Source organism: Etheostoma cragini, chromosome 10 (genome assembly GCF_013103735.1).
Source record: "Etheostoma cragini isolate CJK2018 chromosome 10, CSU_Ecrag_1.0, whole genome shotgun sequence".
Classification (NCBI taxonomy): Eukaryota; Metazoa; Chordata; class Actinopteri; order Perciformes; family Percidae; genus Etheostoma; species Etheostoma cragini.
The window spans coordinates 16426687-16442787 of NC_048416.1; the positions used below are offsets into that span (position 1 = coordinate 16426687).

The 16101-nt window shown below is 39.0% G+C and overlaps 4 protein-coding genes and 1 long non-coding RNA gene across 7 annotated transcripts in view; 3 read left to right on the forward strand and 2 right to left on the reverse strand.

Annotated features, from left to right (window-relative positions):
* Window positions 1-16101, forward strand: part of LOC117951186 — a 22798-nt gene continuing 6697 nt past the window's right edge. Inside the window, exons 1-2 of the long non-coding RNA XR_004658085.1 lie at window positions 1-11; window positions 428-434. This is a non-coding gene — a long non-coding RNA (uncharacterized LOC117951186). The remainder of the gene's footprint in view (window positions 12-427; window positions 435-16101) is intronic.
* tmx2a (thioredoxin-related transmembrane protein 2a) lies at window positions 705-5032 on the reverse strand. Its single transcript, XM_034882764.1, has 8 exons — window positions 4785-5032; window positions 4574-4634; window positions 3857-3970; window positions 2916-2992; window positions 2534-2640; window positions 1610-1675; window positions 1355-1484; window positions 705-1262 (listed from the first exon to the last, which is right to left on the reverse strand). The coding sequence occupies exons 1-8, from the start codon at window positions 4971-4973 to the stop codon at window positions 1083-1085; spliced, it is 924 nt and encodes a 307-aa protein (XP_034738655.1). The 5' UTR covers window positions 4974-5032; the 3' UTR covers window positions 705-1082.
* Window positions 5118-7620, forward strand: si:dkey-6i22.5 (polyamine-modulated factor 1). Its single transcript, XM_034882767.1, has 5 exons — window positions 5118-5388; window positions 6003-6108; window positions 6290-6390; window positions 6897-7092; window positions 7443-7620. Exons 1-5 carry the CDS (start codon window positions 5162-5164, stop codon window positions 7506-7508), a joined length of 696 nt encoding a protein of 231 aa, XP_034738658.1. The 5' UTR covers window positions 5118-5161; the 3' UTR covers window positions 7509-7620.
* med19a (mediator complex subunit 19a) lies at window positions 7702-10353 on the forward strand. The gene is made up of 6 exons (XM_034882766.1): window positions 7702-8079; window positions 8491-8613; window positions 9010-9143; window positions 9306-9402; window positions 9494-9588; window positions 9935-10353. The coding sequence occupies exons 1-6, from the start codon at window positions 7860-7862 to the stop codon at window positions 9998-10000; spliced, it is 735 nt and encodes a 244-aa protein (XP_034738657.1). The 5' UTR covers window positions 7702-7859; the 3' UTR covers window positions 10001-10353.
* The window catches only part of slc43a1a (solute carrier family 43 member 1a), a 24742-nt gene continuing 19514 nt past the window's right edge, over window positions 10874-16101 (reverse strand). Inside the window, exons 11-16 of one of the 3 annotated variants that reach the window (XM_034882763.1) lie at window positions 15914-16049; window positions 15590-15719; window positions 15408-15481; window positions 14299-14422; window positions 13996-14189; window positions 10874-13571 (exon numbers count right to left, since the gene is read on the reverse strand). In XM_034882763.1, coding sequence (XP_034738654.1) covers window positions 13568-13571; window positions 13996-14189; window positions 14299-14422; window positions 15408-15481; window positions 15590-15719; window positions 15914-16049 — 662 coding nt within the window. In that variant the 3' untranslated portion in view covers window positions 10874-13567. The other 2 variants (XM_034882761.1, XM_034882762.1) reach the window with 2 other exon arrangements.

Sequence of the window (16101 nt, forward strand, 5' to 3'; positions counted from 1 at the left end):
TTTTTATTAACGTTTCAAACTTCCATAGGGTACCTTTTAAAAAAAAAAAAAAAAAAAACGTTAGGAACGGAATAATTTGAGGGAGGGATGTGTGTATGAGAGCTTAAAGATTGGGCATTACAGTTGAAGGTTTTTAAGTTTCAAATTATATTTTTATTAAGGTCTACGGTCTCTTGAGTGTTAGCAGTAGAATTTCAAAGCTAGCTGAACGTAGCACGCCTTTGGGGGACAGTACACGCTTGAAGCACACAAGTATCATCGTTCAACCCAAAGGACCACGTTACGAGTTTTCAACCCTTCCAGCCTGTCTTCAGTGTGCATGTGATTTGTTTGTCATGCTGAATGCTTCACTGGCGCCCACATCGTTGATGTAACAAGAAAAGAAGCATAATTAATGGCACAGGGAGCCGTCTTACAGAGATAAGAGAACCTGTGTTACTTTTCTTCCTGCTCTGGCCAAGGATGGAAGCCACTGAACAATTTGAAACTATGTGGGCAGAGTAAAAGTATACTTCTATGTGAGATAAAATATTGCTATTGTGAGCTGTGATGAATGGAAAGGTTTCACACAAATATCTGAGTACGTAAAAGACATTTCTAAAACGGCCTTAAAGGATTTTTTTTTTTTTTTTTTATAAAGGTCTCAGAATAAAAAGGTCAAACTGATGAAAAACAATGTGTCATGAGTCTTAACTGCACCTGTCTTCAGTTTCACCTCTCACCTTTTTATTTTGGTTTTGAAACAGACATCAGTAAACACTAGTGGCAAAACAAAGGCAGCAAAAGTTAAAACAGAGTGATGTTGCTGAAAGTAGCCAAAAAACAATTACAAAAAAGGCATTTGTTCACAAATAACTTAAGTAATAAAATGTCACCCAAACATTTTTATCTATTGCATAGCTGCATTCAAACTACAAAAAGACTTAGAATAACGACTTAAAGTAGACATGACATTGAGTAGTGGTTGAACATATTATCCTCTCTGACCCATAACATTCTAGGCTTTGGCAATGATGTAAGGCATGACAATATCTGAAGAACATTAAAGAGTTCTTGCAGCCGCTCTCTGAATCATCCGAAGATCACTGATCTTTCTTGCTTTCCGTGGGCAGCTTCAGGTCGTTGGTTTCTGAAGGGAGCTTGTTGCTGCCCTCCTCTGGCTGAGTGCTGTTCTGCTCCTCTTCATTCAAAGCGCAGCTTTTGTTCAGCTTCTTGGATTTTTGGAAGAGCTCGTTGAGGTTAAACTCTCGGATAATGTTCTCCTAGTGATGAAAAAAGCTTCATATTAGCATATGTGTGTAGGAATGTGATAGAACCTGCGCCATTTGTTTGTTACAGCACAGACAAGACTTACCTCACTGAAGGTCCAAGACACAGCTCTCCCTTTATTGTCCACCATTGGACGTCTCATAACTTCCCGCCCTTCTTGGAAAAGCACCAGTGAGGGCAGCTGCTTGGTCAGAGGAGAAGTACTAACCCTGTACCTGTTCACAAACAGTTCATGGGATAGTCAGTAACTGTGCTCAGAGAATCTGTCAAATTTGTGGAAAGCATTACCAACGATATCGTGGCATTAAAACTACTGGCAGAGCGGAAGAATTTGACCGACCTCTCTGAAACCTCTCCATAGCGTCCAATGTCCACCTTTCCAAACCTGAGTCCAGGACAGTTGTACCTACAGAACACAGGGGAAGATTTAAAGGGACATTTAGGCCTAAAGTCACAACTAAAGTTTTGGCCAAACATTTAACATGTAGTTAATTTTTGGAGAGCATTTGACTCAAGTACTGAAGAAAAATTCAATGCATCTTCAAATAATTTACATCTTATTTAGATTCATATCTTAACTTTGACAAATGTCAAATTTGGACAGAACTACAGTATGGCTTATGGAAGGGAGTTATTAAGCCAATCTTCCATTTCATAAATGCTCTCAAAACACGTTGCAGAAGGCTCTTGTCGACAGATTTCTGGGTCTGCTTCTGGTACAGTTATATTTTATGTTTTATATCCAAGACACCAAAGACCATGATTTTACAGTGAACGCAGAACCGTTAAAACAAATTAAAATACAATACAAATACAACAATTCACAGTATGTAAATTTTACTTTTCCCATGAAAATTTAAAAAATGTAAATTTAAAAAATTTAAATATTAATCAATTTGTGGAATTCTATGAACCGATTTTGAATCTGTAGAGCTTGAATTGATTCATTAATGTGAATCAGTTTTTTTTTTGCACACCACCCTTCACTAGGTTTAAGAAATATGTGGTTGTTAAAGTAATTATCGTTTTTTAATCATAACGTACATCTACTTCAAACTATATACTTCCTACAAAAGGAAATAGATATCATGGCTGCTTATTTAAGTGCAGGTATGACTTTGTAGGTTTATATTTTGTCATAAAACAGCTCAGCCAATGACAACTAGATCTGTTTTACCATAACATGAGTGACTTATTAACTTATTCAAGAGCCTGGGGAAATCCTGACTCCGAGACAGTTCCTCAGAATCTCTATTTTACTTACTTGAGAGAGAGGTCGGCGAAAATGGATGCAAAAGACTGACAGTCAGAGGACCAGTTGGCGTAGAACTCAACAATCCAGGTGACACGACTGTCTCTCTGCAGCTCCTCCTAATGAGTCAATAACACAGAGTCAGATCTCTGTCATTCACACCTACTCACCTCCAGGACCAGGGTAACATCAATAGCAAGTGTATTATAGTAATATATGTCTGACATTGAATTAATATATTATAATATGAATTGGCATACTGCCATTATTACTGTGCATTCCATGTTTGATGGACACTGTCCAAAATGTTTGTTTCTAACTTTTTGCAGAGGTTTTTCCAAATGGTTGTCTTACATTAGAAACTGCAATACAGCATAGTCTTTACAACACTCACATCCATGGTCTTGTCACTGAAGTACTTGATGTACTCGGGGCCCATGTAGAGAGGTGGCTTACAGGTCATGACGAATGCTGGAGACACGGCACAGATAAAGACACTGATGAGTGTTACAGAGGCTCCCAGTGGATGAAAACAATGGCTCAATGGAATTTTAACCTTTACTGACGCTCTGAAAGTCTCAAATTAGGTTAATAAATATACACGCAAACCCTAAAAGTATTGTTTGAATTTAGTGGGACGGGTGCTTTATACAGACAAATCTGAATATAAAAGAAGAAGTATACAGTGTAAAAAGGTACCCAAACACTGGAATCAGAGCTACTTTATATAAGTATCGATGCCCAGTGTTGTGTTAAAACATCGGTGATAAAACAGGAGCAGGAGCTCCAGATGCAGTCTGCAGGTATCTTTTATATTCACGTTTATCATTTTCCCCAAATTTTGGCTTATTTCATGAATATCTACTAATAATTGCAAAGTAACAGTAGGGGAATGTATATATTCAAGTCTATATCTGGCTTTAAAAAGATCCTATCTTGGGGGCTTCTTGTATTGTTTTAATGTGTAAATAATCTGAAATTAAAAAATTACATAAATATTATCAAAACAAATACACATTAAAGTGATGAAAAATATTTCACATATTTAATGAGTTTTTCAATTGTTTAGTCATTTACTAGCAGTACTGACTAAAATACCAAATGAGTGTATGGATCCATCTCTGTAAAAACAATTTCTCTAGATTTGAGGCATATCCTGCATCTCTAGTGTTGATTGTGACACATTTTAATTGCAGCATTTTGAGGTGGAGGGGATGGACTATTGTAATGTGACCTTCTTAATGGAAGAGAGTTTGCCAAAAATATCCCTTCCCATAAGTTGAATTTTGTTGTGGGTGGGGCAGTATTGGTAACAAGGGTTATAAGGCCACTGACCGACACATAAAGCGAGGTAAAGAATGCCGAGCCGAATGTCCAGCCTGAAGAAAAGCATGACGTTGGCCACTTTACTGAACAGGAACACGTTGCCTATGTGCTGCTCCAGGGTGACTGAGAAAGAGAGAGAGAGAGAGAGAGAGAGAGAAGGGAAACAATGGATGCAGCAGAGGAAAAGAAACCTTGACACTGTTGATACAAGGTCACAGGAAGTCACGACTACACTGCAATGGTAATGTTTACACAACAAAGCAGAGTTTTCAGTAAAGCACTGGATGTGGCTTGCTGCAGGGCTTCTCCTCTGGTTCCAGGTTAAGGATTTAAAACAGTACACATTAGGACACACATACCTATTGGGTTGAAGTTTGACAGAATCACATAATAGGAAAAAAGTACATTGTCCTCTGTGTTAGAACGCAGTTGCATCACTATATACAGTTTAGAATTCACTTTAGTGGACAGTACAGGTTTAATTAAGAGCTACATTTCTCATATGCCTCAATAAATCCTGGTGGTTCCATCACCTGCTCGGTCCATCGGCCACTTTAGATTATTGAGTGGGACTCTATAAAATGTAAACAAACTCTTGCCATGTTGTGAGATCAGTTGGTTTACACACTTGTGTGTGTGTGTGTGTGTGTGTGTGTGTGTGTGTGTGTGTGTGTGTGTGTGTGTGTGTGAGTGTGTGTGTGTGTGTGTTTATATATATACACTTACTCGCTCTCCTGTTCTTCATCATCACTATTGCACTAAGAAACATGAGAATCTCCACTTCTCTCTATAAAACAAAAAGACAAAAAAAATGAAACAACTTTTAATAAGTGCGTAAATTATAAGTCGACAAACTCATCTCACGTAAGCTAACTTAGCCGAACCATATTTAGCAGCAGGCAGCACTGCGGCGGAACACAAAGCCCACCATGCTCACCCAGTCAAAGTCGCAGGAGTTGCCGTCCTCCCGCTGGGTTGCCAGGTGCTCGCACAGACCGGGAGCCTTTCGGACCACCAAGAAGGCGACGGTCATGAAGACCGAAGTGATATAATAAGGTTTCAGCAACCATTTGTAAATCTGAGGTAAGTGATACAAGAAAGTACACAGTCCTGTGATTAGGGCCATGCTGGAAGAGACGGCAGTCAACCTCGAGGGGATTGAGGAGCAATGACAGCTGAAGCTCAAGTAACAGAGTCTACCTGGTGTGGCTCAATCTGCGCATGCGCCAAACAAAACAATTTCGCAGTTTCTGGGTGCAGTGACTTGCCGTAGATTTGGCGGGTACTGCAAAACGTAAACAGAGGAAGCTGAAAATGGAGGAAAGCAAACCCGCAACACAAAAGGACACTGTAGATAATATTTGTGTTAAAGACTCCGCTGAAAAACAGATTAATGAAGCTACAGGAGAAGTGTCCTCACAGATGTCAAACCCTGGATCAGTTTCTAAATCTTCCGAAGACACGGAAGCTCGGTATAAAAGGCTAAAGTTGTTCGACAAAGTGATGCAGCAGAGCCTGGAAAAGTTCATCGACTATGCCAGGTAACGTCCATGCAACGTGTCCCGAAACAACAGTGAAAGCCGTGTATACAGTAACGTGAGTAACAGTAGATCAGTTTGCAAATGAGGCACACATTGGTGTGAGTTAAGTAACGTAAGTTATGATCCGTAGTTCAAACAAGCTAACCTGAAAAAATAGGTGAGGCACAAATGCAGTGTAACTGCGGTTCTTCTGTGGTCACAGCTGGTGTGAAAGTCTCTAATGATCTGTTGATGGTCGTGACTGTGCAGCACTCCTTCATTGGCACATCTGTCATAAGAAGTATCCAAGGCAACCCAATTGAAAAGACAGGCCTAGTTTAATAGAAGTTGTTTACCGTAACTTATTGATACAAAACAAATAACTGTTTTGGGCAGCAGAAAATAATTATTTGAATTATCTCTGTTTTTTTTTTATATTTATCAATTGGTAAATATGTATTTGGCGTCTCTTGATACATGACTTAACAAGTACTTAGTAATCAAAACTGACGATCAATTTTTAGATTAATCAACTAATCATTTCAGTACTAGATTGATTAACTGAGAAAAGGTAATGTGTTTTGGGAAAAGACCCACTTCGCTGTACTTTAGGTTAACACTGCCTCCACTCACAGTTTTAACAGATTTGCTAGCACCTTTCGTCCGCTTTACAAGAAGAACCCGCAGAGGATGGAGAGCATTCACAAGCAGTTCATTGAGGAGATGCGGAAGACTATACAGGTATGCAGCACATCACATTAATACCATATATGAAAAAATAAACTACATATGAAAGGTCTGATGCCTTGTTGTTTGTATTATATATGTGTATGCAGTACTTGCATGCACTTGTCTATCTTGCCCTATCTCTATCTTGCCTTTGTGTTTTTAATTGCTTCCTTTAATGCCTGTGTATGTGTAGGAGGACATCAGCAGACTGATTGAAGAAGGCCGGTTAGAGTTCAAACTGAATGAGCTGGACAAACTGGAGAGGGCTGCCAAGAACAATAAAGACCCTGCATGGTCAGTAAACAGCATAAAGAACTTCTGTACGTCAAGCTTTTGATGTGCTCAGTTTCTCTGTAACACCCACTCTCAAATCTTAACCTTCTGACCTGCATCTGATATGGTTTTGTGTATTTCTGAATGCAAATGGCCAAGGATCTGAATAATTGTAGTTTTGTATGGAAACTGTTGTTCAGATATTTACCTGATCCATTTTTGAAGATTTAAAATGGAGTCGTTACGGTTATGTTCACAATTTGTTAAAGTGGATACATAAAGATGGTTATCAGGGCAACTCCGGGCAGTTTTGGGTAGCAACCAATGATTTCCCCCAGCATTGTTGTGTTAATTATTAGGGAACATCTTATTGTCTGAGTTGTATTCACGGTTTTTCAGACTACTATTGTGTCTCACTAACATACCTTTAATATAGGTGCACTTTGAATCCCAACTTAACTGTTTCCATTTTGCAATGTGATTAAAATACAAAACAATAGAATCTCCTACCCTCTCTTTTATGTTAGGCGGCCGAGTGGGGTTCCTGAGCAGGACTTTTGCAGCTTTTTGATGCCATACTTTCAAAAGCAGGAGGCCTATATGCGACTGGAGCTGAAAAAGATTCAAGCAGAGAATGCTGCCCTAGCACAGAAGGTTCAGGCTGGGAGAGAAAGTGTTGCTCAGACTGAACATCGTATTTCTACCAATGTTGATGAGTTGAAGGTGAGAGAGAAACCATTAGAGCTGTACATTATAAGCTTCATGCAAAAATAATATTTAAAATGTTTATTTTTATTCTTACAGAGGGGATATATGTGTGAGTAATGCTTGAGTCTTTTCTAAATATGTATTTGTGACATTAGTTTTCATCTGAAAATAAATACATCATAGGTCTGTTACATGCATAGAAAACACGTTCTTGTAGTTTCTGACTTATTCATTCTGTAATAGCTGCATTCTTGAAGAATATGTATCAACTGTACTGTGCACTAAGTAAAAATATAAAATAGAGGTTTGCCTTGAGTGTTAATAGTGTGTGTGTGTCTCTCTCTCTCTCTCTCTCTCCCTTTTAGGCATCAGTCACAGAGTTTGAAAGACTGGCATCTTCTCTCTGCCCTGCTGATGCATTTGATGCGTGATCTTCAAATTATTTGACCTGCAGATGTATCAACTAACTTAACTGTACATATCGATGTGGTTTACTTTGCCTTTTTGTCTGAAATTAAAGCTATAATCTTGGAAATAAAAAAATGTTTTGTGATTTCAGTGACTATATCTGTGTGGGACACTATACACCCATCATTACGGTAATGTGAGTGTTTATGTCTGATATTACGGTACGTGGGCCATGAAAATAATGCCACAAAGAAGTAGGGAGTCGAGTAGTTGACACACGAATGGATTCGTGGTGAATATCCTAACAAATAACAGGCCACACGCTCCAAGAACCGGCTTTTTCTTTCTATATAAATGTATTATTCGTGATAGATATGACGGAAATGTTTTCGACTCTGTTCGGTCAAAATGAAGCTCAGGGACCGCCCGGCTCGGCGTCTATGGGTTTCGGACCAGGGAAACCTCCGCCGCCTCTGCCGCAAAATCAAGGCTCCATGACGGGGCAGATGCCACCGCAGCTCGGGGATGAAGGGCCTGCTCTGCGGAAGCCCGGAGCCATGAATGAACCTTTCTACTTACTGCGGGAGCTTCCTGGTACTGTCGGACTGTTATTACTGTTGTATGCTTTGTATTGTATTTGTCTGTTAATTAAAATAAAGATTTGAACTGCTATCAGAGGTTACTAAGCAGTTTGTAAACAATGATGTTGACGTTACTCGCAATATTGAGTAAGGTGACGTTAATTAACATTACAGGTATTAGCCCACCTGTTTTTCATATCGGTAATGGATTGTTTTTCTTGTGTGTGGCACAAAAACATCCACCTTAACTACTAATTTAGTTACTATGTTTGAACTCTGCTCTTATGACTTAAAGAAACTAACATTTGCTCCGGTTGGATCTAGTGATAGTATTGCTGATACGTCATTTTCTAGATACATTAGTAAACATATGATTTGATTTGTTGTGTTCTCATAAAGAAAACTAATACGAATGTGTCTTTAGTGGGAAACGAGTTAACGGGCAACACCAACCTCATCACGCACTACAACCTAGAGCACGCCTACAACAAATTCTGTGGGAAGAAGGTGAAGGAGAAGCTCAGCAACTTTCTGCCAGAGTTACCAGGTGGGTCATGGGTTGGGACAAACGTGTTCTGACAGACGAAGGCTGCACACATCTCATTAGAATGGAGTGAATACGGTAATATATGTTCAGTGTAGGACACCATTTCCTTGATAGCTGTTCGTTCTTTTATAATAGCCCTAACCTCATTGTAAATTGGCAGTTGGCTACAAACATTCCTGTAGTTTTGTCTTCTGTGAAGTTGTGCCAGGAACCTCAACTCTACTAATGCAGCTGTAATTCCAAGAACCATTGATGTAGAGACTGATGTGAACACTTTTACATCTTCAGCAGTAGTGTGTTAGTACTTACCACTTTGCTTTTTCCATTGTTTGTATTTTGATCTCTGTCACCCCCCCCCCCTTCTTTCCATCTTGTCCTTTCTCTTCTCTGCTGCAGGTATGATCGACTGTCCGGGCACTCAGGACGGCAGCTCATTGCGCTCTCTGATTGACAAGCCTCCAGTATGTGGGAACTCCTTTAGCCCACTGACAGGCGCTCTGCTCACAGGCTTCAGACTACACACAGGACCGGTATTAACTAAATATGTTCATATATTAACAGGACTATTGCAAAGCCAGAATATGCTAATATAAAGACATAGTTAGCATATTATGACTTGCAAGCAATGTTTATCTCTTAATTATACTGTTCAGTTAAATACTTACCTGCATGTTTTGGTTTGTTTTTCCCAGCTACCAGAACAGTACAGACTGATGCACATACAGCCTCCAAAGAAGAAGAGCAAGCACAAGCACAAACACCATCGACCACAGGACCCATTACCACAAGGTATGACATATACTGCACATGTACACTTTCTAACGCTAACCAAATGCAACCTGTTCTCAGGCCACTGAGCCGCTTCTTTTTGACGTCACAGAAACTCCATCAGACACTGATCCCAAGAAGAAGAAGAAAAAGAGGGACGACGATCCCGACCGCAAGAAAAAGAAGAAAGACAAGAAAAAGAAGAAGGTAGGATAATCTATCAAGAACACAGTAGTTCATAAAGTTGCCAGTTAGTTGTTAATATGGGCCCTTTTGCCAAGTCTCTGTACATAACTGGGATATTTATTGTCACACCATTTTTTTCTGAGAACACCTAGCTTTTCTTTAATTTTATTGTTTATTATTATTTCTTCCAAATTTGCCATTCTCATTGTGTAGCTTGCTAGCTCGAAGGTTGTTGTTGTTTCCTGATGGCAACACAAAGAGAGCAGAAGGTGAGGGACAATGGGATGGCAGGCAATAATCGTGGTAATGTACTTTGTACCGTTGACACAGACTAATCAGTGCGTTACTGCTCTCTGTTTCGCTCTAGAACCGCCACAGTCCCGACCACCCCGGCCTCGCTGGATCACAACCCAACAGCAACAGCCTCAGATAGACAGGAACCCACTGTGTGCACGCCGGTTTGAATGTGTGCGTGACTGTGCATTTTGTAAGAGTATGCGTGTGTTTTACAGATAATTGTATTATTGCGAGTATGTTTATTGAGAGAGGATGAATCAAATGCAAATGCAAATTTGTTGTATGATGTGTGTAAAAGTAAAAGTAGCAGCAACACAGTGGGTGTGTGTGATGTTGAAAACAAAATGTTGCGGTGTAAAAGGCAGAAAGCCGCTGGTGAGCTGTGTTATGAGTGACTGAGCAGACACTGTATGTATGTCCCTCTTTGATTTTGTTGTGATATCTTTTGACCATAATGCCAAAATCAAATAAACATTGGTTATTACCTTTGCTTGTGGAAGTGTAGATTATATGATCGGGTACTTGTATACATGGTGTAAAATACAGTGTAGCATCAACAATGACAAACATGGCTGAGGCACCTTGTTTGCGGCGAGATAAGTTTGTTAGGATGGCAAAACAAAATGCCACGCAGACTTTAGTTTCATTCATTTATTTGTTTATCAAATGCACATGCAATGCTTATATTGATTTAAAGGCAGGAAAGAATGACCTGCATTTAGCAAGAGACCGAAACGCCAACCCTATTGGTGAGAGTTGAGAGAAGATTTTACTTAATATGATTTCCTTAAAATATAGACAAAGCAAATTATGTTTATTTTAGAGACTGTCAGAAGTGTCACCTTTTTGACAAGTCAGGCAACAACTACTGTGAATCTCAAACAAATAACAAAAGCATGAACTCCAGGGAGTCAGGTCTTACAATCACTAGGTTCTTAGGGACTTTTAAGAGTACATAGGTACAAAGAGGTCACATAGTTGTTGCTGGAGATGCTGGTACATTTGTTTCAAACATTACTAAACACTATATAGCAAAGTACTGAAATGTCTAACTGGAAAACCTCACCAACACTGATTGTAATTCACTCAACAGTATTTAAACAGCCTCAGAAATTACCATCAAACTGAAGCCAAACCTGTGACAATCAACACAAAACAAAGTGGTATTTACTGCCAGACCAATGCATTGTGTTGTAAGGCATTCCAGTTATTTTGCTCCCTATAGGAAAGTGTTGCTGATTAGCTTACAGTCAGTCGGTACACACAGCTTTGGTTTACAGAGAAAGATGTTTGGCAGAGGTATAAAAGGGGAACATCACCTAAATTAGTAATTCCACTATGTAATTTCCATGGCCTATATAAATTTAATCAATATTTGTGAACATGGGCTACTTTCTCTCAAAGCAATCAGAGAAGTCCTTCTCAAATGTGTGATGTCATCAGTTATTTAAAGTCTGGAGCTGCTCCATAGACAACAAATGGGATATTGTTATTTTTCTTATTAAGTTTTATTATGTTGGAGTGTACTCTGAAACAGAAAATGTGTCCACATACTCAGAAAATCCCCCTGATCTTCTCAGTGTCATCAATAACATATTTCCTATTTACTTGTCTATAGAGCAGTTCTTTTTTAGCACTCTAGTTTTTGGCTTTGGGAGTTTACTAATATTTTTGGACTGTTTTAGGCCTAACATATGGAGTTTTAAAATGGGAGTAGTTCCCTTTTAATCCCTTCAATTCATATCTATTTCAATAAAGCCAAACTGGCAGTTAAGCCAAAGAGTTCAAACTAAACTCCGAATCTCCTTTATGATTGTCTTGCACACTATCCTAATGACATCACAGATTTGAGTTTTGGCACTCTATTTTTTGGATATGGAAGAGATTTGTTCATGTTTGCTATTATTTTTGGACTGTCTTAGACTGAAGACGGGTGTAGTTCCCCTTTATTCTTACATTCATATCTATTGCAATAAATCCAAGAAGGCGGCAAAGGCACAGAGTAAGAGAAACAAACTCAGAATCAGATTCAAGCAGCTGAACACATTTAAAAGGCAGAAAGGAATGCATAAGGCAAAATAGGAGAAATCTGCTATAGCTGTCTTGACACTATAATGGATTGAGTAAAAAAAGGGTGAAAAGAAAGGATACGTAGGATTCAATAAATCTACATGATACTGTTGCTGTGAGCAGAACTAGCATGTAAAGGATAGACACATATTGTTGTCACTTTATAAGAATACATTTTTCTGTTTTGATCAGCAGCTAGCTGAAACAATGTCTTTTGAATGTGACTTTGATGATCATTCAAACAGAAAAATCTGATTAAAATAACAAGTTTAACGTCAGTCATCAGTGAACATACCGTACGCACACATAGTAAAGCGAGCAGAATATGTAATAAAATACATAAGACACCTCAGTTGTATTTACAGAAAACAATGTTGATGGTTTGTCTGCTCCAAAATCAATACATGACAAAATAAATCAAAAAAGGCAAAAGCAGAATATACAGAAAATCATCCGAGCTTCATTCATAATTAGCACACTACAAAAAACTAAAACTGAAACAAACACTTCCCTTTTTAATGCTACTACAGCTAGAGTATAAAAAGACACTTAAATACATATTTTATACGCACACTAGTTAATTTCTGTGCATAAAGCAGTAAAAAGTGATTCCTAACATAGACACACACTGTGTGTCAGAATTTTAAAAGTCGGTCATATTTTCCTTGAATTTCTTTCAAAAAATGTTTTACTTACAAATACAAAATCCAGAAATGCATGAGCTGAGTCAGCAATACTTCTAAAGAGCATGCATGCACAAGGAGGGTTTCTGTACTGATTGAATTAGTTATGTCGGGTGTTTGACAGTTAAAGGATTGATAGTTCATAAAATGAAAATGAAATTGGACTGACATAGTAGTCGGTTGCTGAAAGTAAAAGAAAAAAAAACGAAACAGAGGAGGTAGATATGGTGTCTCTACAACCATCCTATCTGTGTGTGTGTGTGTGTGTCTGATTCAATAACTGGGCTCTAAAAAATAACCCAAATGCTTCTCTTTACGTACCAGAAGTCTGGTATTTAGATAGTTTACATTTTCTTTGATTGCCTATATGCTTTTAAAGTGTTTTAGAAATGTATAAAACAGTGGAAACAGCACAATATACCTAAAGTTTGTTTCAATATGCATACTTTTAAAACAATACTGAAGTAGAAAGTGTAACTTTCCTAATATCTTTAAGCTGTTCTTTGGTGTTAGCAAGAATTTTGATGATTATCAGAAGTCTATACAACAGTATTTCAAGTACAGTGACACTCGCAGTCCGACACACAGGCCACACCATGGTGTGTGTATGTGTCTGTGTGTGTGTTTTTGTGTGAAATCTATGGCTTTAAATGACACTATATTGGCTCTTCGACACTAAACCAGAATAAATAAACAGCAACAAATGATGATGACATGTCTCACGAAATCACAGGGAACTTAAAAGTCTAACTCTTAGTCATAACAAAACATGAGGAATCCTATTTGCTCTGTGGTATGGGTTGTTGTGAGCAAAATGTGCACCAGCAATGAGCAGAAACAAAAACACTGGAAATATCAAAACAAAATATATATGGATGAGGCGATTGCTGGTGCTCATTTTAAAAGACACATATATCCTACCATTCCCCAACCCTTCGCTTTGTGTCACTCTAAAGGCCGTTTTATGCTTCTGCAAAGGCCCCATGCACAGCTTTCGTCGTAGTCTATGTAAGTTGCCTAGTTTTTATACTTATAAGCTGGTGTGTGTGTCAAGCCGGCATGTATGTGTGTGGTAGAAGGAGAAGTGAGAGAGTGGCGGTGATTAGCTTTGGAGCGAGTACTGATCTTAGTGTGAGAAACAAAGTGTCTCCCCTGTGTTTCCTGACCAAGATGAGATGTCTTTAGCAGAAAAAGTTAAACCTCTCCTTGTTTTTTAATGTTGTTTATGGAGAAGAAGAACCAGGAAAATGAGTCGGGGGAAATGCAACGCATTTTTTGAGAGGTGCAGGTTAGGCTCTGGCATAGGGTCCGGCGTGGACACAGAAGGGTCTGCGGGGGTACGCCGTTGATTCGATGCAGAAGCATAAAACGGCCTTAAGCCTCCACAGCAGGGAGGCCGTTGCTGTGAGGTTTGTAGCCATTGGCCTTAGTGTTATTGAGCGCCTGCATCTCCTGTTCGGCCAACCCCTTGTCTTTGACTTCCTTTTCCCTCAGCAGCTGTCTGCGGTGGTAGAACAGATAACCCGGCAACAGGAAGCCAGCCAATGAGAATATTAGCAGGCCGAGGTTGATCTGAAGGACAGAGATGGAAAGTTACAGTCATACAGTTCCCAGTGGGTGCCCAAGTTCCTCCCACCACACGCACACGTGTACGGAGTTAGAGATAAGTCTGTGTCCTCACCCAGTAGGGGTCTCCATTCAGGGTTCCGACCATGACAATAAAGAGCGGCTGCTGCAACAGAGCGATCACAGCGCTGATCATAGACTGGAGGCCTGTCAGAGTGCCAAAGTGGTTGGACGGGTAGCTGTGAGAGAGATAGTGGTGTTAACCGACAGTTTGAAACACCAAATATGATGACACAGAGCCCCAGATTAGAAAAGAACTTGGTATAAAACAAATGAGCTATATACTACTACAGATATACAAATCCTTGATGATAACATGTTCTGTAGGTAAACAACAGGGGTTCAATATGAACCTGTATCATACCTTATAATATCTTACTGCATTCCAGACTAGACTATTGAGCAGTTCATGAATTTTGTTAAATGAATACACATATAACACATATAATAAAGCATTCCCTACTTTTGTCAACACATCTTGTTGCTTTTATCACACTGTAACATGCTGCTTTATATTTGGTGTGTATGTGGTGCTGGGAAACTGGGCATGCCTCATATATTATAGCGGTACAGATGAATAGTTGATAGTACAGTGTTAAGCATAAGTAAATACATCCATGCTAAAGTGGACTAAAAGGAGGAATAAAAAACATCTTTTAGAAATTGATCTTAATGTCTTCATTTAATAAAATGAAAACCTTTAAGCAATTTTCTTTGTGAATTAAAAATGAATTGTAAATAAATACATGTTCTTTCTTAAAATGCAGGGGGCATAAGTATACACACCCCTAGGTCAAATTACCATAGAGGCAGGTATTTTTATTATTATTAAAGGCCAGTTATTTTATGAAGCCAGGATGTTTTTTTATTCCTCTTGTCAGTCGACTTTAGTTTTCATTGAGTTTTTAAGGGTGTATTCACTTATGCTTAGCACTGTATATGTTGAATGTTTATTGTCTTATTAATGAACTGGAAACTATAGGCAGGTTTCTCCGTATTTCTACTTTGTTAAAAAATATATTTAATGACATCTTTTTGAACAATGCTTCGGGATTTGACTTTTGTGAAATATTATACCCCTAAGGTTATGTTTTCCCATCTCCTCTCAGATGTGAATGTGTTAAACAGAGCTGCGAAACTTGGACTTGATGAAAAAGCACTCACACAGCAGCATAAAGGCCTCCGCAGCAGGAGTGGATGAAGCCTCGGACCACAGTGTGGAGGATAAAGGTTAAGATCTGAGGAAGAGAAAAATAAGCAACACAATCAATGGACTATTTATTCTTTACTTACCTTGTTCTCTGGTTGCCATAACGTGTGTGTTCTCATGTGTGCGTGTGCGCTACTTGTAGAGGCAGGTTGTCTATGAGGCAACAGCATCCGAAAACAAGCAACATCAGGTTGGTGAGAATGAAGGCCCTCATGGCGTTGGTCACTTTCTGGATCTTACGGTCTCTCATGGGAACACGGGTCTGTCTAATAGGGCACAGAGGTGTTTAACTTTAATGTATGCTGGACCACGACCATTATAAAGACAACCTTCATGTTTATGTCTATCATATCTCCTTACATCAAACAAAATTGACCATAATCAGGGTTTCTTGCCGCCACAATTTTATCAATATTGTTAATTCTACTGCTTTTAAACCACCAAGACTCACTGTATGTACCTCTGCTCTGTGCCTGGTGGGACGGTATTCTCCTCTTCACACTCTTTCATCTTCCAGTCCATTATGTAACCAATCAAAGGACACGTAGCGAGGCACAGCAACTGCAGCGTGCCGAAGATGGACGAGTAGAAACTCACTGTAAGAGAACGCATTAAATCAAATTAAGAAACTAAAAAGACAAGACAGAC